The sequence below is a fragment of the Parasteatoda tepidariorum genome, chromosome 3, assembly GCF_982258835.1.
Source record: "Parasteatoda tepidariorum strain Cologne lab strain chromosome 3, Ptep-v5.0, whole genome shotgun sequence".
Taxonomy (NCBI): Eukaryota; Metazoa; Arthropoda; class Arachnida; order Araneae; family Theridiidae; genus Parasteatoda; species Parasteatoda tepidariorum.
The window spans coordinates 73,138,430-73,164,438 of record NC_141757.1 but is presented as its reverse complement, the minus strand read 5'-3'; the positions used below and the strand labels follow the sequence as shown (position 1 = coordinate 73,164,438).

Genomic DNA, 26,009 nt, shown 5'->3' with positions numbered 1-26,009 from the left:
ATTGTGGAAAAATTAACAAAAGTATATAATAAAAAAAATTGAGTCAAATCAAAAATATTAAAACATTTCGCTTCAAACTGTATTACAAAAGAAGTAGTAATTTTGAAAAAAAATTCTACTTTTTCCATGAAATTTTTGATGACAATTATTTAATAATAAAACATAACAAACATTCACCCATGTTATTTTTGTATCGAATTATCTTTGGGAAAACGAATCGTAAAATTGTGAGCGAAACTTTTACGCAAAAATTAAAATTTTGATTAAGGGGTTCAAATCTTGGACTACCCTCCTGACTAAACTAATGGGAACAAATTTATTTCAAAATAAATTTCCTTATTCATTATTATGCGATGCTGTTAACTAAGAAAAACTATAAAACAATGTTTTCAAATTATCCTACATTTGCAGCAACAGCGTGTCAATGTCCAAGAACAAAATTAACAACCACCCTTGCAAATATTTCAGTTTTAAGGACCTGACATGCTTTATAAAAATTTGTTTTTCTAGTTTTTGAATTAGACACTCTATCTGTTAGTGAATTTTGTGAATAATTTTAGAATTTCATTAGTTTCCTTAGCATTACGCAACAAATCATATTTTTCCTACCACCCTTTTTTTTTAAATTGATTTTTCTAATCATCGCACATTTTCGGGATATTCAGTTACTTTCCATCACTTAAAAATACTTTCTTGATCATGTATGCTAAAATTTCTTAGTTTTTCTGAAATAATTTTTTAAAAAAAAAATTTTAATCCGAAATTAAGTTTTGAATAAATGAAATTTTTAACAAGCTGATTAGTTATGATATATTTATGAGGAATTAGAAATTCATAATAAACGTGTAAATTTTAATCATAAGAGAAATTAAAGCAAATATTAAGTTTTTTGATGTTGAGGTTTTAATTGGAAAAATATTTGTTAGAGATTCACTATAAAAGCATTTAAAATATTTGCTTGAAAACTATTCAGGTAAAAAGACTTGATTAAAAGGAAAATTATTTCGTTTTTTCATTGACATTATAAAATTTTTTTAGTAAAAAAATATTTTAATCATTTCAAAAAATATTTCAGTTAGAAATATTTATTAAATATTTTAATATTATAATCTTTATTATTGAAAATTGTGCATTTTTAATGTAGCGTACATTAAATGAGTAAAAACTTAAAAGAACAAAAATAAACATAGAATTTGAAACATAAAATGAATAGATAACTTAATAAATAGGAATAATAATGGAATCAAATTGTAAAAGTTTATTGAAACTTTTTTATACAAGTCTTCAACGAGTTTTTAATCTAAGACCAAATGAACTCAAAAAACGAAATTTTTTCAAGTTATAAAATTTGCTAAGAGACATTAAGGAGTCATTCAAACGTAGCATGGTTGTTTTAAAATTTTTGTTGCTTTTATGAAAGAATTTATTTCATTTTAAGATTACTGATCTATCTTCCGGTTAGTTTTTAAACTCTTAACTATTATATTAAGATATTATCTTAAGATATTAGAAATTCATCTTAAAGGTATTGGAAAAAAGATTTATTCAGATATATTCATAGCTAGAAAAATTGTTCTTTTTTTCATAAAATATCATTTTTTAACATTACATTTTCGACATCAAAATCTTCTTAATTGGGGTGTCACAAAAGTATTTTTTTATCATAATATTTTATAATTACCTGGTCAATACATATACTATGCAAACATTTCATCAAAATTGATATATTAAGTTAACATTTTAGTAAGAAAGATAAACAGATACTTTTATAACAAAGAAGATTTCCTTTGTAAACAGGCAATTTCTTTATCAGCACTTCTTAGTCATCAAATCTCTGTACTCAAAAAGAAATACAAATACAATTCAACTTTCCAAAATTAAATTCTATAAATGTTTGGTAATTATTATACTTTGCACATGCATCTTATAAAAATCAGCAGATGATTTCACGGTATATTTTGTAATGGTACAAATCAACAATGATCAAAAATATAAACCGTTGAGTGCATATTTTTTTTAAGAAACCAAAGTAAAAATTTGTTGTCGAATTAATTTTTTTTGTATTTGATAATTATTTTGTAATAGTACACATCAACAGTGATCAAAAATATAAACCTTTTAATGTATATTTGTTTAAAAAGCTAAAGTAAAAATTTGTTGTCGAATTTAATTAGTTTTCTTTCTTTTTTTTTGTATTTAATAACACCAAAATTAATGTTTTCTTTACAATAATGTAAGTAAAACTATAAATAGTTTAGAAACGAAGTTATTTTATTTAAACGCTTCTAACTGTTTCTCCTCATATAGCACTACCTGTATTCATGTATTTTATAAGATATATGCTAAAATTACCATTAAAATTTTTGAAGAATTTAACTATTATCAAAAAATCATTAAAATGCATTTTAAAAGAAAACGATTCTAAAAATGGCAAACTTTTGGAATCGTTTTCCGAATTAGAATGAACAATTTTGTGCTTAAATTTAATTAGAAATTTCCAGAAAAATTGGTTGAAAAATTAAATTTTACATTTATAAATTGTATGCCAGGAATAAATTTGAAGTTATGCAGAACATTGGAAGCAAAAAAAAGTGCATTCTTTAAAAAAAAATTTCAAAACAAATTATGAATGTTACATTTTCCAACAGTTTATTTATTCATCAAAAAAAGAATAGTCAAAACTACCTGATTATGATAATATTTATCGTGTTTCTGGCTCCATGATCGTACCAAAAATCGCGGTATTTTTTAACGATGCGCTTTGGTTACGATTTTTGATAAAATTAACAAAAAATTATGGCTTTATTGCCATGCTGTTTGATAGTAAATGTGATAATAGTTGCTAATTTTATCATATCAATTCTTAGAGCATGGCATAAAAATCATTTAGTTGATTAAATTTATTTTCCAGTTTTATATTTTTACTAAATGTGTGGTAATAAAAACTGTAAGTTTGAAAAACAGAAAGTTCGATAAACCGTTACCATCGGACGGAAAAAATTACCAAATTATTTAAATACTGTATACATTAAGTTAAAAAAAGAAAATCAGAAATGTCATTGCTATCAGAAATGTACGGAAAATTTCCCAGGATTGTTTTCTTTTCATAGACAACTCATTTGAATAAAACCTAATTTTAATTATAATTCTATCTCTTAGCGCTTATTCTTCAATGAATTAACATTTACATATTGCTTAATATAATTATAAATTATAAGGAAAAGAGATTATAATAAAGCAGCGAGATTATAATCAAGTAGCTCCCTTCCAAATGTAACCAACTACTTAATAAGGCATTCTTTCTTAGGAGTATGACACGTACTTCATGTCAGATATTTCAATTAATTTTTTATAACATTTTATAAAAGTTTTTAAATATTATGAGTATCTTTTCAAAAAAGTTTTTAAAAATAAAAATACATATTTTTTCCGTATGTTACAATACATGTCGCACTATTTATAGCTCCATATGAAGCACAGGAAATATACAACTCATTATTTCCTGTTGTAGAATTCTGGCTTTTCTATTTTAGTTACAGATAAATAAAGTTATCAGACCTTATAAATGAAATTCAACAATATATTTGAAAATTAAAAAAAAAAAGAATTCTGAAAGAAGGCAGAGTGCGAATTTCCTCAAGCACTTTTAAATTAGTAAACAATTCATTTTTTTTTAAAAATTTAAATGTTACATTAATTTTCCTTTCTAATTATCTATCAAAAAGCATTGATTTATCAAATGTAATTTTTAAAAACTATTATGGCTTATGAATTTTTTTGAATTATTTTTTTATTTATTTGCTTTTGGGTCTGTAAGGATAAAATTTTTCAATCGATATCTTGACAAATTCTCCACGCTGCTAAAACACTAAAATCTTTATATGATCTTCCTGCTTGATGACAATTCAAGTTTTACTCGTTTCCTAAAAGGTACAAGCAGAATTTATCATCACATTATTGCCCCACGGAATTTATAAAGAAAAAAAAATTCTTTAAGCGTTTCAACCTACTAGAATGCTCATATCTCCACTTCAGCTTTGTATTTAATGACAACATAAGTTTCAATCATTTCCCGACCACTACAAACAGAGTTTTATCTCCACATTATCGCAAAGGGGAATATGTCGCCAATCAAAATTGTGACCTTTTCCGATTAGCTATTATACTCAAATTTTAACATGAGTTCTGTGCTGAATGGCAATAAAAGTGTCAATCGTTTTTTGATCGTTACAAACAGAATTTATCACTATATTATCGACAAAAAAAATTTATCGTCAATCAAATTTTTTTTTATAACCGTCGTTGAACAGCAGACCAAATTTTATGGGTTTACGACTACTAATGTTCAATCCCGTAGTCTTGTAATTTTAAACCCAATCCGGAAGACAAGGGAACTCCTGGATCGAGTATTGGGAGAAATTTGCCTTCGTGGAGGACTTTTTGATGGAGCCAACCCACATTTGCGTTACATGGAGAGGAAGACCACGAGAACCTCCCACGGTTAGCCTTACGGCAAGGGGACTCTAACCCATGATCCGTCTAGCACTGAGGATATTTCACGTTAGCACTGTGGTCGGATGTGGAATACGGATGTAGAATTTGTATCGACTGGGATTCGAACCCGGTTCGCCTCATTGGAAAGCGAACGCTTTATTCCCTGAGCCATCGCGGCTCTCAATCAAAATTTTGGCCGTTTCCGTTTAGCTATTACACTCAAATTTTAGCATGAATTCTGTGCCGAATTGCAGTTAAAATGTCGATTGTTTTCTGACGGCTAGAAGCAGAATTTATCGCTGTATTATCGACAAATAAAATTTATCGTCAATCAAAATTTCGAACATTGTTGGGCCAGCTAGAGCATTTAAATTTGAGTTGAGAATCTGTGCTAGTTTTCTTAAGCATTACAAAAAGAATCAATCGTAAATGCAAATGTCAAACATTTATTGACTAGTTAGAGTGTTTAATTTACACTGCATCTCTGCATTCAATGACTAATTTATCGCTTTTTTTTTCACCAATCAAAATTTCGTCTATTTTCCGACATCTAATATTTCCCTTCTAATTCCGTCTATTTTTCGTCACAAACAGAAGCAAACACATACAGAACAGAAAAGAAGAAAAATATAAAATTAAATACAAAAATTTTGAAATTTGCATTTTTTAAGAGGACGTAGAAGATGAAAATAATTTTATTTTTGGTACAAAAACGAAAATGTATTCCAAATCGTTTTCCTTAAGAATTTCTATCATCAACGAAAATCCTCTGCCTCTCGTCTTCCAATTAATACATCCCATATTTTTAATTTTAGAGTGACAAAAATCATCTTATTTCCCTAAAAAATTGCACAAAATCAGTTAAGTTTTTTTCCCCTCTTTTTTTATGATTTTTCGTTCTTTCTTTCTTTTCTTTTCGTTTCCTTCTTTTTTAAGAATATCTATGCTTGTTAACAAATCACTTTTGTATATAAGTTTATCTCATATTTTTCTTTGAACTAATAGTTTAGACATTATATATGGAGATTTTGAATACCTTGTTTACCATTATATTGTCTACAAGTTCACATCTTTACAATTTAGAATATGAAAATTAGGCTTAGCAAGGAGATCACATTTAAAAAATAATAATAATAAGTTGCATTTACTTTGAGACGAAAAGAAAAAAAGATATTAATAATGAAAATTAAATGGACCTAAATCAAAAGTTTAAATAATTTTTCTTTATACAAAAATTATACTTATTCTGTAGCAAAACAAGTAATAATAATTGACAATCTGACATTTGGCGACTCAAAGGAAAGCTCCAACTGTTAGGGTAATAAAAATCAAGTTAGCTGTAAGACCAGATTTTCAAAAAATGTGTTTATTTTTTTTATTTTTTTGAAAAATCTAGTAAATTTGAAAGCAATATAGACTATGATTGCAGATGAAGGTTTGATGATTGTTGATTATGATTACAACTCGGAATCTGATGACCAAAAAATCTGTAGAATATCCTTAAAATGAAGAAAAAAAAATCCTTTGTGTTTCAATGAAAATTACAATCAGAAACCATCATTTCCTTCCTAAAATTTCATAGAACATAAAATTGTACTAAAACATTTATATTCGGAGAAAATGAGAATAAATTTTCATTAAATTTTTAAAATAATGTTAATTTCAAAATTATCAAAACACTGAAAATCTAAAAGAAAAATTGTCTGAAAATCCAAAAAAAAAAAAATTTCTAAAAATTTAAAACAAAATTTTCTAAATTAGTATCAAAAGTGTTAAAAAATGCGAAAAAATAAACTATTTCCCTATACACCATTTCTCTACCTAATAACATGAGAAAACCGGGTTTGCTACTCAAGGGAAACTAGGGAAGAGTGACTCGCCAATTTTGAAATAAACTAGTGGGATGTATTCCTTATGAGGAATAATTTTAGAGGGCAACATTCGTTTCGGCCCATAGAAGGTCCTGTGTGAGATAAAAAATAATTCAATATATAGAAAAATCGGTATTTTATTACTTCAATGCAGACTATTAGTTATTGTATTTGTCTCATAATCCAATTAATTTGTAATTAATTGGATAATTAATTAATTTGCTAATTAATAAATTAATTAACATTCGTTTCGGCCCATAGAAGGTCTTGTGAGAGATAAAAAATAATTCAATATATAGAAAAATCGGTATTTCATTACTTCAATGCAGACTATTAGTTATTGTATTTGTCTCATAATCCAATTAATTTGTAATTAATTGGATGATTGATTAATTTGCTAATTAACAAATTAATCAAAAAATTAATTGTCAATTAATTGTTAATTATTAATTAATTGTTAATTAATTATTAATTGATTAATTGATTTACAATTACATACTCCAATTAATTTGGAATGTTTTTTGAAAAAATATTTTAAAAAATTTGATGTCAATTTCTTTTTTAAATTAACCTAACAGGTTTTTTTGAAAAACTATAGATATATAAAATTTTCGAAATCAATTTTGACAATAAATATGCATTATATAGTACGTAAAAGTACCACAAAGTTAATTGGAGTATGAGACAATTACAATAACTAATAGTCTGCGTTGAAGTAATAAAATACCGATTTTTCTATATATTGAATTATTTCTTATCCCTCACAGGACCTTCAATGGGCCGAAACGAATGTTGCCCCCTAAAATTATGCCTCATAAGGCATACATCCCACTAGTTTATTTCAAAATTTGTGAGTCACACTTCCCTAGTTTCCCTTGTCAGAGAAGACTGCAGGTTATAATACTTTTTACGTGCAAAACCGTCAAAAGGGTTAAATAGTGTTTCTTTTTCTTTTTTTCGTCTTTTCTTTTTAAGAATTTAAACAGCAACATTAGGCATTTGGAGTACTTTTAGTCAGCAAATTTGGTATGTTACTTTTTATTTTGTATTTTTTTGAGATTATTGACTTATCAAAAAAATTTGAAATATCAAAAATTATTTTTTATGCACCAAATTAAAAATTTGAATATTGAAATAAATTCAATAGTAAAGGTAATCAAATATATTTAATATGTAATAATAGTAAAAAATTAGATTGCTTTTTAAAAATAATACACATGATGTGTGCGTATCCTACATATTTTATTAATAATTTTAAGTACTACTTATTTTCTGAATGCTTTAAAAAAAAAAAAAAAAAAATAATGTGCATCGTAATCCTACATCATTTTCAATACTTTGAATTGTGCAAAATAATACGATACGAATTTTAAATATAAAAAATAGCATAAAAATTTTCTTTAAAATACTGCGAGTTGAGTTAGGAAAAAGATCAAAAATGAGCTTCAAAATCCTTTTTCTTCCCTCTTATGAAAAAAAAGTATACTGCAAAATGTAAAAATATTTTTCATTGTCTTTTTATGAATTTTTTTACAAAAACATTTTTGCTATTTATTTTAATGTAAATTTTAATAATAGGATCCAAAATTTGAGCAAAATTGGTCAAGTTAACTGCAACAATTTTCTTTTTAATTTTATTTGTTACTGTCGTTGAACAGCCGACCCAAATATGTTTACGACTACCAATGTTCAACTCCATAACCTTGTAATTTTGAACATAAGCCAGAAAACATGGGAACCCTTGGATCAGTACCCCCAGAAGTATTGATTTATTATGGGAACTTGGGGGACTTTGCGATCCCAACAGATTTAACGTGCACCAGTCACCATTTAAATCACGTGGATTCTTCGGTCAGCTGGATTCTGGCTCCCGTTCTCATGAACACGAGTCCAACGCCTTACCAGCCGAGCTATCCCACCTCTCTCTCACTCCCCTCTCTCTCTCTCTCTCTGAAGATATTCTGTTCGGAAAGATATAATTGAATCACATACTTTTAATTTTGCACTACGTCTCCTGCCAATCAAATGCAGTCGTACCATATCAGTTAAGCTGTACCGGTTCAAAAGGATCGGGTAATTGCAACTCCGGAGGAATACCGCAGAAATCGCATGGTTGCGCATATTATCACGCAGTTGACATGTAGCTTATAAACACTCGCAGATGCGTTTTTAATCGCATGCACTGTGAATGCTCCCTTAACGCTTCAGCTTGGTTAGTTACTATGAATCAGATTCAATTGCATAACTATGACAACAAGCAACGCCACATATGTGTGTCGTGTGTCATATATGCTTATCCTTTGGCCAAGGAGAGTCGAACCGGCGTAAACAAATGTATTTTTTACTCACGCCTCAAGTCGCCCTAATCTAAATGACCCCTACAGCTTACCTCATATGCAAATGCAAAACCAAGCTATTTGCTACACCATTTCTTTTTATTCTAGTTTTTTGATGGTAAGATGGATCTGGCAATGATAATTGTGAAAATAGAAACATTGGAGAGAAAAGAAAGAAAAACAAAAAGCTTGTTGTTTTGTTCTTTTCTTGACAGATATTGTTGATTGAGAAGAGAAAGCGATAGTCGAAATATGTATTAAGAAAGCATGTTTATTGAATATAATTTATTTTATTCGTGCTAAGCATTGTACGAAGTAATGAATACTTAATTTTATAAATAAAATTCTCGTGTTATTTTATTGATAAAATGTTTATGGTTTATTCCCTTTAATTTTTAACGTTGAAATGTAAAATAACTACTCATGTTTTCTCAGCATCTTTTTAAGGTTGAAATATAGTATTTAAAAGTGCCATTGAAATCTCCTGTTTCTTTGTATTATGAAATTATTTTTTTTTAATTAGCTATAATAAAATCTTTATTTTTCTGTATTGAAATAGGTAATTTATCTCCAGCTATGCCTTCATCTCCTAGCGAGCATAATGGTAAATTTGGTAAGTATTTTTATTTAAATATTTATTTAATTCTTACTTTTAAACCGAGTTTGAGCTTTTAAACTTCCAAAATTAACTTAAATCCTCAAAATTTACATAAGAAATCATAACATGTCCAGTTTTTTATATTGTACTCAAACATTAAACTATCATAAATATTTTTTAACATATATAAACGCAAAAATATGTAGTTATCAAGGAGTATGTCTAAGTAGAAATTTTACTTCATAATTAGTTCTCATTCCTCAATTATTTAGGAAACTTTTTTGTCAAACTAATTGCTGTGCATAGACAACTTTTGAGAAGTTGTCCAAAAAAGAAACTTCAACTTGAGAGATGTAACTTGCAAGCACCCATGGGAAAACTGATATAAATTTTTTTTAAATTTTGTAAGTTTAAAATCCATTTCGCACCCTAAGGATTATAATTGAACTACGCAGATACTGATATGGACATATATCGTCTATTTTTGGTAATCCTTTAATTTTAGAGCTTCACTGCATCTACTGTTAGCATTTAGTTGTTGATACCTCAAGAATATGTATATATATATATATATGTTGATTTATATACATGACAGGTTTATGTTTATACCAGTGTTGTATCAAATTTACATTTAAATAATTTTATTTCTAAATTATAATCTCAGTTTTCATTTCTAAAGCATTTTCTCTTCTGTATATATTAAAAATTAGAAATTTTTTATTTAATATTTGACATTAAATAAGGTATGCAATATGCTATTTAATAACTTAATTTTTGAAATTTTTGATGTGACAGTGATATCCGTAGTTTAAAACCTGTTAAAAACTTGTCAATCTTGCTGATAATAGATATCTTAAAGAGCGTAATGATATAGTATTTGAATGTGTAGTTTTTAAACAATTCTTGAAATTGGGTAGTTTTTTTTTTATATTGTTTCCTTACTGAGAATTATATATTGTTTCTGGAGTACTAATCCATATAAATGTAAATAGAAAAAAAGCTGCTAAAAAATTCCTTGTGAAACAGTTTCTTGCACTACATAATGTTCACAAGTTAACAATAAACACAAGTTAAGTTCTGTACTGTTTTTAATTTGTTTTTTTTCTTCACAAAAGCTGATATTGTAAGTTTTTCTTAGAATAAACCTATACATTTATGTAGGTTAGTTTTCAACTGAATTTTTTCAGGCATTGTTAAGTTTTATAATTTTTTTTTATTCATTGAAATAGTTTATGTATTGATTTTCAAAAAGTTTTCTACATGTCTATAAAAGTAAGTTTTCACTCAATGTCATCATAGGACACTATTACTTCAAAGTGATTTTTTTCATTCACTGGTTCTTCTACTGGTTCAACTGGTTCTTCTACTGGTACAATATCTTCAACTGGTTCAAGAAAGTTGTGTTACTAAGAAACAGGGTTTAAAAAAAACAGAGATTTTAAAAAATAACTTAGCCCATATAAGTTTTTTTTTGGGGGGGGGGACCCAAATTTTGACCAGAGATAGATTTCTTTGGGGGGAGGGATGGGGATGACAAAAAGATTCCGTTCCAATTTTCCAATTTCGTTCGGATATAAAGTTTTCTTCAATTTATTCTATAAGCATACTAATACTTACTAAATATTAGAATAAAATGTATATATTGAAAAAATATTGCTTGATTATTAAAGGGATTAATAAAAGAAATGGTTAAAAGAGTAACCATTATAAAAGAATAACCATCATGTCATTCATTTTTTTGCTTTCTAACTCTATAATGAATTGCATAATGATAAAGTTACTGAAATTATTCTTTGTAACTTCATGAGCTTAATATGTTATGTGAATAGTTTTAAGTTGTAAATATGAAATTAAATAGCATATAACATTTTATAGCATATGGTATGTTCATATGAATTTTTCAGTGTTTGAATTCTTTATTTGTCTTTCTGTCTACAAAAAATTATCAACTTTCACCTTTATTATACTTTTTGTTTTTGAAATGAATCAAAAGAGAAAATAAATTTTAAACATTTATATTCTTAGCATTCCAAGTAATGTAATTTCAAGTCTTAATGAACATGTAGAAATACTCATTAAATTTAAATAATAATTATATAAGAATAATATCATAAACAACCATATCTATAATATGCATTCACATTCCATTCATTAATAATTTCATTATATGAAAATGATGTAATTTAATCTTTCTTTTGTAATGAACAAAATCTTATTCTGATTATTTAATAGCAAATCAAATAATAAAGTTTCAAAATAATAAATAAGTATTTAGATTTAAAAACTTAGATTAAAAACTTAATTTAAGATATAAAAATTATAACATAGCAATATATTTTTTAATCATATATTTTACTTTTAATACGTATTAAATTTATTTATATTAAATTTTGTTTGTAAAAAAAATCAGATTTCTGAAAAGTTTTACTTCATAATTTTGTATAAACATATTAAACTTATAAAAAAAAATGTTGATAATTTTAAAGAACAGTTTTGTTGTCTAAGAATATTAATTGTTAATTATAAAATGTGAAAAAAAAAACACTTGATGGGTATAAAGATGGATTTTTTCAACTTGGTCCAATCTGAAAAAAAACCTCTGGGGTTTTCTGAGAAGTCTGAAAATTTTTAACTTTTTACAAAATACTACTGATTTAAACGTTTTATGATTATGCTGCTTTTTGATAACTCCCCAAAAAGTGTTAATGCAGGTTCAATTGAATCAACAATGAAAATCTAAAAACTGATTTTTATGTTTCAGGTGAACAGTTCCGATATGACCCAGAATTCAGAGGTCCTATAAAAAACCGGTAAGTTAATTTGCGTAACATAAGTTAGTATTGAAAATAGATTGATGTATTCTTATTATTCAAAAGCTTTATTTACAATGTTTTGCATAATGATGTTTACAAAAATTTATTGCTGGAATTAACTTATATTACAGTTTCAATAGACGTTGCAGTTTTATAAATTTGTGATGTCTCAAAAGATGCTAAAATCTCTCATTAATAAATTCTTTATAAATATAGTTTTTTTCTTCCCTTTATGTGTAATATTCTGTTATTATTAACTTATTTAAATATTTTATTTTTAATTATCATTTGTTGTAGTTTGTAGAATATTATTTATTGATTCATAAAATTTTCAAATAAAAATGTTGCATGTAATAACTTTTATTTACATAAAATATAAATCCTTAAATATTTTTGATTTCAGGAGCTGCACTGACATAATTTGTCTATTTTTGTTCATTGCTTTCATAGCAGGATGGATAGTGGTTGGAGTTTTTGGTAATAATATTTACCTTTATTTAGATTACAACTGAAATTGTTATTGAAATCACATTAAACTTAAATAAAATTTTGGACATATTTTTTCTGGAAAGTATAACCTTCAAAGTTAAAAATATTTTTCGTTCATTTAAAAATCATGCTGAAATTTTTTTGCTTTAAAATTATGTTTTTTTTCCGAGCCTCATTTATAGAATTTGCTATAAGTGACGCACAAACTTAGAGAAAAGTATGTCAAGTTTTTTGTTTCCGATGTACTGCAAGAAATCTCTGCAAAAGTACTTGCACTGCATTAGAAAACATCGACATTGTTGTAAAACTGACTAGATTACACATTAGATGTTAATGGCCAAAAAAAAAAAAGGAAAAAATTCATATGAAACATTTCTAATTGAAAAAATCTTGGTATATTTTTATTTAATTTCATGTATATTAATTGTAATATATGTAATAATTTTTTAAAAAAAATAAACATTTAAATTTGGTCACTCTTTTGTGGTAATCTTGTATTATGATAGAAATATAAATTAATTTAAAACATAATTAGAAGTACTTGATATCAAACTGTGCCAAATCTGTATTAAAAAGTTTTGAGAAGAAGCATAGGAACAGTAAAAACTTCTTTTTTTGTATATATATATGAAGTAAGCGAGGATAGCTCCTTTGTAATACTAATATTTTATTGAACATATTTACATTATACGTTACATTTACGATGAGCGGCGGACCCATCACCACATATATATATATTAAGTATATATAAGTTTAAATATTGAGAAAACATGGAAAATAATTAAAATTAATTAAAGGAGAAGAAAAATTATAAAAATAAAATTATTTTTCAAAAACATTTAAAAAAAATTTTTTTATGTATCTCAAAGGAAAAAAAAAAATTTTCAAATTCCAGAAAACAAAATAAAGGGAAAAAGAAATATAACTTCTTCATCAGCTCACACGGTTATATCCACAAAAAAGAGTGCTTTCTAGTATTGTATCAATGTAGCCAAAGCAAAATATATCAATACAATAGTCTGGATATTACCGTGCGAGCTGATGAAAACGTATCTTTCTTTCTTTATTTTGTTTTCTACAATTTGAATGTTCTTCTTTTTTTCAAGATACATAAAGAAAATTTTTTAAAAATGTTTTCAAAAAATAATTTTTTTTTTATAATTTTTCTTCTACTCTTTTAATAAATCTTTGTTATTTTCTATATTTTCTCAATATTTAAACTTATTTTATGAGTTCTATATACTTGCAGCTTATGTGCAGTAAATAAAACTTATTAATGCTCTTCGTTTTTCTCGCATTTTTTTTAAAATCCTTTTTGTCTTCATTGATATGTGTATATATAAGTATGTATGTTTAAGGACACTGCACATTTACATGACTTATATATAAGTATGTAAATGTGCAGTGCCTTTTTTTCCCTTGCTGAACAGAACGATTAACGATTAAGTAAATTTTGTCCTAGTGTTTGAAGTTTAAAAGTATGATTTTCCTAAGTTCCTTACTTGATTACATTCCATTTTAAAATCTCATTAATGGCATTGAAGGCTTTTTTTCAAACTTGAATCATGTTGTATAATTTTTTTTAATGATTTTTTAATCCACATTTATATTTTCAGCATTGTAAGATTTTTCCTTCTAAGATTTTTATTATTATTTTAAATTTTTGTTAAAATGTCCTTTTTTAATTCATCATAGCATTTCGAGCAGGGGACTTAAAAGTGCTTTTTTATCCCACGGATTCCGAAGGAAATATGTGTGGTGTGGATGAACTTAAGTATGTTATTTATGAACATTTTTATAACTTGCTAAAATTAATAACTTTTTGACAGATTTAATATTAGTTTAGGTACAGTTTTTTGTTGTTTGATGAATTTTAAATTAACTTAAATAATTTTGGTTCGTGCATTGAGTTACTTAGTTTAGTTTATATTTGATTGTATAGTATTGATACATATTAAAACTTAGTCATGTTGGAATGCTTATTCTTTTTATTTTTTCAAAATCACCTCTGATCATCTTGTTCCTGTCTTAATTTTTTATTTGAAAATGTTCCGTGTTGCCCATGTGTTCTTTTTTCATTGTTGTGAAGACTAAAAGAAATATGTCACGCAATACCAAATTTTAAAGGCAGTCGATCAAGTTATTTGTTTAGCTCTTTGTTGTTTGTTCTTTAGCTCTACTAAAATCTATGTATTGCACAATAATTGTTCCAATTTTTATTTTAAACCGCTACAACGCCTGCCTACATATTGTATAATCCAAAGAATTATTTCAATAATTTTTTATTCTTTTTCAAAGGAACAATATTGACATAATTCTTTGCATTACGTGAAACTAGTTTCCCAATTTTACCTTTAAACTATAGTTATTTTCTAGTTTGAAATTTATGAAAATAATGCGCATATTAGTGTGAAAAATTTTTTTTTGTAAAATTTTAAATTTCTTTTTTCTTTTTTTTTTCAGAAATAAATCATACCTACTCTTTTTTGATTTACGAAAGTGTGCCAGCCCTAAAGTGATATATTCTGGTTGCCCTACTCCACAGGTATTTTTAATTATGCTATCATACCATTTTAATGCTATTTTAACATTAAAAAAAAATTTTTTTTTCAAATTCTTTTTTGCATTAGTAGTGAATATACCATACATAATTTACACAGAATTTCAAAGTTTAGGTTTCTCTTTCTGCATGTTTTTTCCTGAGAAGGAAAGAGTCCTTTTTTTTCTTCTTGCTTTACATCTCTCTGAACTAAATCAAGTTAAAACATTCTCAGACTATATTTTGTATTTTTTTCAATCTTAGATTGGAATGTTTCTTCAAAAGTTTAACTTTTTCATTATATACTAAGAAATAAAATAATTATGTAAATATTCAGGTATTTAATATAAAAGTGTCTTTGATATATATATTATTACAACTGTGGATGTTCTAGCTCACAGGAATCAGGCAACATGGCTAGATAACTTTATTTTATATTTTAGAGGATTAGAAGAGTTACAAATTGCACTCTAAAATCGGTATGCTTGAATTTTATCTTACGGAAAGTATCACAAGTTCTTAAGTTTTTCCCTTTCATATGTTATACCTCATGGTGAAAGAGAAGAAGTAATTAAATTAGGTCCATTAGATAAGTGGAAGAATTAGTCAGTTTGTCACTCTAGTAAAGATGTAAATGCCAGATATAAATATTAATTATGCGAATGCATTTTGTTACAAATAAAGAAGTAAAATAAGACAAAGAAATAACAAGATTTGTTGAATCTTTTTAATTTAAATTGATATTGTTAAACATTTGAATGAAGAAAAAAATCAAGCTTCTCATTTTGTATTAAAGATATTTTACGTTTATGTATTAGGTTTGTGTTTCTACATGCCCAACAGAAAATTTTATTCCCACTGTATCAGGTGATCCAGAAAAAGATAAACGAACAAAGGAAAAATTAATTTGTGAGTACGATGTTAATAAGGATTCAAAGGTAAAAACTGTTTTATTTTTTTAAATTTTTTACACTTAGTTGGCTATCTAAATAAGACTTTTTTCTATCTCTCTTAGACTTTGCAAGAATTACTCGATGAAGGACATTGTGCTACTTTATATCTTAAAAGCTCTCCATGTAAGTTTCTTCCTAAAGTAAATTTAACTTTTTCTTAAGTTTAAAAAAATATCTGTTGAATTTTTTTATCAATGTATACGAATGCTGATGATATTTTTTAAAAATATGTTGCTGATGAAAAAAAAATCAAAATTTTTTCCAATTATTTGTGTTTTTTTCTTTATGAATAGTTATATAATATGTATAGTATCATTATTTATTAAATTTCAAAATTAGATTTAAAAATAAATTTTGATGAAAAATTTGATGAATAATTTAAATCTTTTGAAACATTTTATAAGATCAGATGTTCTAATGCTACTTTATTTTAAAAAATTGTGTAAATTATAAAGTGTATCAAATTATGAAAAATGTCATTTCATCCTATTAAACTAATCTGAAAGAGAATGAAGAAAAACTTATAATAAAATTGTTTGATCCTCAATTTCGTATTCACTTCAAATTTTTCCTGTCTCAAACTGGAATTATGCATAAACTTGCCATAATGTTTCAAGCTGTTGTCTTCTTTATGAGCTATTGATTTTAATGCTATTGACTTCTTTAAATGTCTTCTAAAATTATATTAGTATAGTAATTGTTTCTTTTTTCCTTTTTCCCATTTGATATTTATTTATATTTTAAATCCATATTTATTTATATTCCACTTGGGGATTGATATTGTCTTTCTGCCATACGGAATAAATTGATATACGTTATTCTTAGATATTTTTTCTGTCACACTGAGTAAATTGATTTGATTATCATTTCATGAGAAATCAAATCAGTTTTAATTAATTATTTTCTTCTTGTGTTACTGCATATCAGTTGGAGCAACAAACTTTGAAGATAAGCATTTGGTACCTAAAGTAAAAGTCTGTGAGTAGTATTATACTGCAGTTCTGCATGAATTCAGTGTTTTATTTCCAATTTGCATTTACACCAATAATGTTAATCTTTAAGCATGATTTTTTCTGATCTAGACAGAAAAAAATGTTCTATAACTAGTTTTATTTAACCATTAGTAATTAAATATATTCTTTTTGGAATGTATTATGATTTCATTAAGTTGTTAAGCGTTTGACTGTTTGTGGAATGTTTAACTACAGTTTGAATGCTAAAATGTTCAAACTTTGAAGTTACAAACTATATTTAGTTGAAGTTGCATGTGATTTGATTTACATATAATTTTTATTAATTTTTATGTTTGGATTGCTTAAAATTATTTTCATTTAGTAATACTTTTTATTAATTGTTTCATTTTAATGATAGTAATATATATATATATATGTATTCAATTTGTACTTTTTTATGTTCTTAATATAATGTAGCCATTATGTACTTTTATCTGAAATTTTTGAGTTACTTATGTTTAGTAGATATTTATTATTTGTTGTTTTACTTAATGTTTTTTATGTAAGCTAGTTTATTTTAATTTTAAAAGAAGTAATAAAACTTAGAAGTAATTAAATAGTTTAGATCTATTTAATAATAATAATTTCGTAATTATGTACTTCTCTAACATCTTTTAAATGATTTAGTAAAGTGTAAGCTGAATAAAATTTTAACTTGTTGGTTCTTTTAACATTGATGTCCTCCATATTTAATTTCTATTCTGACTTTAATTGCTATTTTTTACTGTCACTGAAATTGGCCATTCAATTTCTGTAACAGTGAATTGAATGACCAATTTACATAGTTTTAATGCTTTCTTAAAGTCCCTACCCCTGTAATTTTGAGCTGAACTGACCATGAATTAAGCTCAACTGAAATTCTGAGCTCAAGTTTTTTATCCCTCCTGGAGGTTCTTTATAACGAAACTAATCCACATATTTGCTGCATGGAGAAGAGAACCTCAATACTTCACTTCATGATCTTGATGATACTGAAGTTTATCATTTTTTATTTTTATATGTCAGTGTTATCTTGAGTTCATAGCACATATTCAAACTTGTGTCACCTGATACAAAAATGTGCCATGAAAACCTGTTTAACTTTGCAATTTTTTAAATATTTTTACTTTTTTTAAAAATATCAATAAAACTTATATGAAATCAAGTGCAATATTTCCATTAAATAAAAATAATATTTTCCTTAACATAGAATTATTGAGTGTGTTTATATGTTTATATGTATTTTTTAGTGTGTATAATTGTTCAAAATTTATAATTTTATTCTAATCAAACTCAAATTATTTACTCAGTTCTTTGAACTCACTATAAATATACTTTGGATGATACAAATTTTTCAAAACTTTTTTAGCTGTCTTTAACTTAATGAAGTGAAAAATATTAATATTCTTATAAAAAGTTCGTGTTTATTCTCGTATCTGCGAGATGATGTTTTTATTTTTCTCATCTGTTTTAGAGAACTTATGTATTTCAAATTTTTCTTTAATCCTTTCTACTTTGTCTGCATTTAAAAGACATGGTAGACAACTATTTCTTTTATAAAAGTAGTGAAGACAGATTAAAATTTCATTTAGTTTTTGATAATTTCTACTTTTTTTTAATGAAAAAATATTTTAGCTCAAATTTTATTTTTGTTTTTAGTACTTGGGCGGTGCATTCCTGATATTTTCAAACAGGGCATAGATAAATACTTAACAGATAAACATGGGAAAGTTATGCAAGATGAAGGTGATAAAATTACTGCTGAACAAATCAAGAACGCCACTGCGTAAGTAATTATAGTTACTTTAACCTTCTCTTTGATTTCACTTATTGATTACATAGATTTATTCATTTATTGTCACATCATAATTATTATTTCTTTCTCTACGACTTTGCTTGTTAAAATACGCACCATCAAATAAGAATGTTATATTTCAAACATAAATGTGTATTAAATAATGTCTATTATCTCATAAATAGCATACAAAAGATTAAGCACTTTAAGATTAAAGACTTTTGTTTAACATTACTAAATAAATACTTTAAAATAAGATTTTAATTTATAATTTTTTTTAGACCTAAATAAGATAAAAAATTATATTGTAAAGTAAAATGTCTATCTTTTATGACTTTTATTTATATTTTATATCTGTAATTATATTATTATTCCTTACATACAATATTTATTTTAAAGTCTGGGTTTAATAATGCATAATTTAATTGAAGGTTTATTTATTATTTATATTTTACCAACTTAAATATTTAACTTTTATTTTATATATTTTTAATCATTTGCAAAGTATTAGTTTTGAATACAATTTGTGAAGTATTAATTTTCCTTTTATAGCAATATTGAAAAATTCTTAAAGTTAACTGAAATTGGTGCGAAAGTGTTTGGAGACTTTGTAATAGCATGGAAAGAAATGCTAGTGTAAGTATATATGCTTTAATTTCTTGTTCTTTAAAAAAATTTTGTTTAAATTTCAAACTTTTAAAATAAAAGATTCTATTCCTGGTATTATTACTTGCCAGTGTCCTGGATTATTATATAATTATTTATAAAGAAAAGCTAGAACTAAATGCAATGTAAATGAAAGATTTAACAGAAAACCTCTCATGCTCGGTTAATTAGTTAATTAACCAAAGTTAGATTAGAATTAGTAAGTAAATAATTTTTTTATATATATAAATAAGCTTGTGTATAAATTTTTATTTTTGAACTGCTGATTTTACAGTTATAGTTGTATTTTAACTGACGTTTGGGGACCAATATATTGACCTTTGCTCTCAAAATATTAGCTTTTATTTTTAAAAGAATTTAAAATTTTGTATATATATATATATATACATACATACATACATACATACACTACCGGTCAAAAGTTTGCGAAAATTTTGAATTTTGCAAAAAAAAGATCTAAGTTCAAATGTTCATAGAACTGCGAAAAATCATTCAAATTGCATGACAATTTGGTATATTCTAAAGTGAACCCTCTACAGTTAGTTACATATGATCAAATCGCAATACTTCGTTTTTTGCAAACTGAATCCAGCTTTTCATCATGGGTTGTTTTTATGGTGAAAAAAGTTGTTAAGTTTAAATACTTGCCAAACTTGCAAAACAATTTTTTTGTACTTTTTGTTAATAGAAAATAGTTATTTGAACCGTTCTATGGAAGTCCTCAAAATTTCAGATCGATTTGATGTTTTTTGACGAAGTTATAGAATTTTGAAAAACATGTGTACTTTTCTCGATTTTTGAGCATTCCACATATGCGGTCTTTTGGTCTATACATTTTCTAAAAAAGAACTTCTTAATTTTAATGCTTTCTATATTTTCATATAATTAATATTGATTATAAAACAAATATTCTTATTCATTAGTGTAATTATTGTTATTACAAAGAATTTATTATGAATATAATTAAAACAATATCTCATGGATGTCACATTTCATCGAAAATTTGTTTGTTCTTGCAAACGATGCTCTGATATTTTGAATTGAAATCAGTTATGGAACATTTTGCAACAGGAATGGAACTCTATATCACTTGAAGTGATTAATGGTTTGTTATAACGAAAGCTACGCATATGTAAGGTTATAATAAAAGCAAAAGGTGGATGGTTCGAGGAATCTAAGATTTAAATGTTAATTTATTTAATTACAAAATACGAATAAGAATATGTTAAATATTTGACCTGTTGTAAGTAAAATAGTTTAGTTAAAATGCAAATTTTTTATACTATTGCTATTATTTTTTTAGAATTATTTATGTAATTATTTTTATAACTTTTCATTTTAATTTAATGTAAAGTAAAAATATCACAACAAAACTAATATATAAAAGCAATAAATATAAACAATAATAATTACAATAATGAATAAGAGTATTTGTTTTATAATAAATATTAATTATTTGAAAATATAGAAAACATTAAAATTAAAAAGCTCTTTGGTAGACGATGTCTTGATCGAAAGACCGCATATGTGGAATGCTCAAAAAAGTGAGAAATGTACACATGTTTTTCAAAATTCTATAACTTCGTCAAAAAAAATAGAGTCGATCTGAAATTTTGAGGGCTTACATATAACGGTTCAAATAACTATTTCCTATTAACAGAAAGTACGGAAATTTTTTTTGCAAGTTTGGCAAGTGCTCAAACTTTGCAAATTTTTTCACGATAATAACAATCGGCGATGAAAAGCTGGATTCATTTCTCAAAAAGCAAAGTATTGCAATTTGATCATATGTAACTAACTGTAGAGGGTTCACTTTAGAACATATCAAATTTTCATGTAATTTGAATGATTTTTCGCAGTTCTATGAACATTTGAATTTGGACCTTTTTTTTTTAGATTTCAAAATTTTCTCAAACTTTTGACCGGTAGTGTATATATATATTAAAATAAAAAAAAAGAAATATGCAGTCCTTTAAAGCTTAAATTAATTCAATGTATGAGTGAAAAATAGGGAAACTAAATATTTGTTGCCAAATTCACATCAATCCATTTTAAGAAATTCTATCTGAGAAACAAAAAGCATCTTACATCCAGGCTTTGATACGATCATAAGGATATGAACCTGTAGCTGTAAGTTATAAATTCCAAGGTTCTTTATAATGTTAAGATAATTTTCAACATTGATTCATAAAATCTTGAGAAAGTGAATGTTGATTGATGTGTATATTACTATTTTTATTTAAAACTTGTTAATATATTTTTCAGTGGTTTAGTTGCTGCCATGGTTCTATCTTTAATATGGATTGTCTTAATGCGATGGCTTGCTGGTCCTATGACATATTTAAGCATTATTCTTATACTGGCATTTTGTGTTTTTGGTAAGCATTTGTTCTTTTTATGAAATCTTACTTTAAAGTAGTTTTAAACATATTAAAAAGAGTGTACATTTTGTTGGAAAAGTGTGAATTGTTTTACAAAAGGAATGTAGTTTTAATTTTTCTTAGTCTTACTGTTTCAACAAAAACAACACAATCGTTTATTATATATAATTTTCATAAAGTATTATAATAAAGTATTAAGTATTACATATAAAATATAAGTTTACAATTATTTTCTTAACTATCATATTTTATGGGTAAGTAGAAATCATATGCATTTTACTAGTTAAAAAATTTTCGGCGAAAGTATTTTAGTAACATTTAATATCCTTTACATAAAGGGCAATATGAAATGTAGCAAAATGTTTTGATAGAAGGTGTAGTTAATTTTTATATTGTTTTATCTAGCAATGTTTATGGATAATCTCTTTTAACAGATACAGAAAAAAAAATTCTTTATTTTTTTCTATACAACAGTATGTTGATACAATAAGTGATAATAAGAAAAATATCTTATTTCTCATTTGAAGGCTAAATTAAGAAATGATATTGGTAGTTGTTTTTATAACAAAAATAAACTGAGTATTTTTTTATCCTTAGGATGTTATTATAGTACTGATAGATATATTAAACTAAAAGATGTGGCTGGTTCGGAGAGAAAGTTTGAGGTTACATTGAACCTTAAAAGTTATCTAGAACTACGTAAAACTTGGCTTGCCTTAGGTAAGTTTATTTTTACATTATTCTTCAGAAGTGTAGCACAGTTCACTTTCTTTTTATCTCACATGTTGACGCAACTTTTCGTTTTCTAATTATCATTCTTTTTCTGTAGGGCACTAAAATTCGTTATTATTGGTTTCTTAATGATCATGATTAAAGTTATGAAATCTCTCTCTGAAGCAAAAATTCCTAATTTATGTTCTGTAAAGCTCTAAAATGCAAAAAAGAAAAATAAATGTGGAGAAATAGTCTTTGACCACCAATTTTTTATTCTTGAAGAAGACCACAAATTTCTGGTGTAACAGCGCTAAAAAGTCCAGAAAGGAAAATTCCCACCACTTAACTTGGATGAACTTTTTATAGTTTAAATACTTTTTTTTGCATTTTTCATCTTGTAATGCTGCTAGTAGTCAATTCTCAATTCTTAATATTTTATTCCATTCACAATAATTGTTATAGCTTTTTTGGTATATTTTGTTAAATTTTACTTTATCTGTGTCTTTTCCAATTTTGGCTCACATGTTACTTTTCGTAATAATTTTAGATATTTTTGAAAGCCTCATTGTTGAGATTTTTTTTTTAACCTTAGAACTTAAGTTGCGAGTATTATTTAAAGAATTAAAATGAAAAATTTCTATTTAGTTTTAAAATTTAGGTAAAGTTTATTTCACTCTTTTTTTGAAAAGTATCCAGATATCATGGATTATTTGATGAATATTGAATATTTTGATGTTTTTGTAATGGGATTACACCAGACATCTAATTAAAATTAATTATAGAATTTTTATTGTATTATTTTTTGAATACAAAAACAAGATAATTTGTTTTTTCTGTTATTTCTTTTTTTCTTTCGTACTATTAATATTAGAAATTTATTAATCACAATTTAGTGCTTATGATTTGTCGCTTTTATTTTTAATATTATAAAATGTAGATGATTATGTATTAATATTTTCTTAATGTTTCATTTTTCCTATAGCATTTTAACTTATATTTTCCCCATCCTTACACACAAATTTTATCTTACAGCTATTATTTGTGGAGTAATATTTGGTATTTTATTTTTGGTTGTTGTATTTCTAAGAAAGAGAATCTACATAGCAATTGCTCTAATTGTACAATCTAGCAAGTATGTATAAATTATGTTTGAAATTTTTTTTAACTTTTAATTCTTTAAAGTATTTCATATTTTTCTAAAGGTGTTTTTTCATTATGCAAAATATCTTTCACATTATGAAACGACACTTCACATATTTATATGTTCACAGGGTTCCACCGACCTCATATTTTTCTGTTATTCTTTTTTATTTGGATGCCCTTGTCTTTTATTTTAATTCTTATTATTTGGGTATTTATAATGCTAATAATACCCGTTTAGATTATTTTTCAGCATATTCTCGTGTCCATTGTCAGAAATTCTACCATCAATATCAAAGTTATTTTATTTTGAGAAGAAAAATTATAATTCTGATGCGAATGATGCAGACAGTGGAACACAGCAGAAAATGCTTTAAACTGCTCATTACAGGATTATATATCAGTAGATGAAAATGTTGAAGCTTGTGATGTTGCATGTTTAAGAAATGATTGCAAAAGCTGAAATGCAAAGTCATGTCGATGAAGATAAAGACACAGAACCACGCCAAGATTTTCGGAAGGTCCCAAAGCCTTTGAAGAAATAAGGAACTTTCTGTAATCACTTGAACTAGCAAATAATGAAGAGCAATTTATTACAAACGTCAAAAATTTATTGTTTGCAATTAGAAGAGAAGAGCGTGTGCAAATTAGGATTTACAAATATGTTGAATAAATATGTGTATTCAGATTACTTTTCACAAGTAATATTTACTTTTACAGATTACTTTTTATGAGTAGTAGTAATTATTTTTAAATCATGGGCATACTTCTTTTTAATTAAATTTTTTTTTACAATTAACAATTTCAAAGTTCAATTAACTTTTCATGCATTTTCAAGTCATTATTTGATATTTTATGTTCGCCTACATTCACCATTTTCTCATATCTATCACTCACAACAGATGCTACATTGAGCAACATTAAATTAAGGTTCTACTGTATTTGAAAGATGTATATGTCAATGAATTGTTAAAAACTGCTACTGAAGAAATAGATTCATTTAACAAATCAAAATTCATTTAACAGAAAGAAATTAATGATTTCGTAGAGTTTTGAAAGATGGAAAAAGCTTTAGTATTTTGAGAATTATTTCAAGGAGGAATGAAGCTTCTACTAAAAAATAACAGAACTTACAAACAAGAAAAAAGTTAGTGATGCTTAACAAAAGCCAAAAACTCTTCAATCTGGTATAAGTGGCTAGAATTCTAAAATAATTTTTTTAAACTGAACAATATAATAAGGAAAGGCTTCCAAATATTCAAATAAACTTCATAAATTGATAATAATAAAGCAATTATTATTTTGGTTATGTCTTGTTCTAATCTCATTAATCATTTTGACTGTTACTTTTAAGTCATTATTTTGTACGTTTTGAAATAAAAATTAATGAAATTGATAAAGTTGATTGATTTAAGGGAATTTTTTATTTCTATCACCCCTATTTTTTAAAAAAAACTTTTTTGTCACTTATCTGAAAAATTTGGTTGGTGGCCATTTATGCATGTGACCATGAAAGACCAAAATTTGAACAATATCGACTTGTACTAGTGAAGGTCAACGTGCACATTATCGCTAATCATTCTATAGTTGTTTGTTTAATAAATTTTTTATTTGTTGCAAATAAATCTTTCCTCTTAAACATTATCACATTAGTCAGTTAATTTTTAAATTTTCAATAGATAAGTATATTGAACTTTTGTGGACAAAACAGGTTAATGATATTGGTTTCTAGAAAAAAATATAAAAAATAAATCATGATTTATAAATTGCCTTCTTTGTCAAAAAAGTTCTTTTAGATGACAATTTTATCTGTACGATTATAAGCATGCATTATGCTTATTCTTTAAAGGACAAGATGGTGTTTTTCTTTTTCCTTTAAATTAGATTTTAATGTGATGATCACTTGAGGATCAAGCAAGAATAATATTTTTAAAGTTTTAATCTTTTCTCTTTATTAAAATTCTTACTGTTCTAAGTTTTTTTTCTGTATATTACTTTATATATTTAAAACTATTTTCTAGGGCTGTTGGCTGTATGTCATCTACATTATTCTTCCCAATATTTCCTTACATTTTGCAGTTTGCGTTCTTTGCATTTTGGATAGCCATAGCCTTGTATCCTTCTAAATGTACTATATTTTGTCCAATTAATATAATATAAATGCTTTATTTAATTAAATGCACATGTTTTATCTTTTAATTTCTTTGCTGTTAAGGAAAGGAATCTAC

General features: G+C 25.6%; 1 protein-coding gene across 2 annotated transcripts in view; it reads left to right on the top strand.

Annotated features, from left to right (window-relative positions):
• Window positions 1-8,826: 8,826 nt before the first annotated feature.
• The window catches only part of Ctl2 (Choline transporter-like 2), a 35,032-nt gene continuing 17,849 nt past the window's right edge, over window positions 8,827-26,009 (top strand). Inside the window, exons 1-14 of one of the 2 annotated variants that reach the window (XM_087159581.1) lie at window positions 8,827-9,016; window positions 9,261-9,314; window positions 12,061-12,109; window positions 12,516-12,589; window positions 14,297-14,375; window positions 15,065-15,146; window positions 15,959-16,078; window positions 16,156-16,216; window positions 18,745-18,871; window positions 19,433-19,516; window positions 21,812-21,924; window positions 22,525-22,647; window positions 23,674-23,773; window positions 25,803-25,895. In XM_087159581.1, coding sequence (XP_087015707.1) covers window positions 9,278-9,314; window positions 12,061-12,109; window positions 12,516-12,589; window positions 14,297-14,375; window positions 15,065-15,146; window positions 15,959-16,078; window positions 16,156-16,216; window positions 18,745-18,871; window positions 19,433-19,516; window positions 21,812-21,924; window positions 22,525-22,647; window positions 23,674-23,773; window positions 25,803-25,895 — 1,142 coding nt within the window. In that variant the 5' untranslated portion in view covers window positions 8,827-9,016; window positions 9,261-9,277. The remainder of the gene's footprint in view (window positions 9,017-9,260; window positions 9,315-12,060; window positions 12,110-12,515; window positions 12,590-14,296; window positions 14,376-15,064; window positions 15,147-15,958; window positions 16,079-16,155; window positions 16,217-18,744; window positions 18,872-19,432; window positions 19,517-21,811; window positions 21,925-22,524; window positions 22,648-23,673; window positions 23,774-25,802; window positions 25,896-26,009) is intronic. The other variant, XM_087159582.1, reaches the window with a different exon arrangement.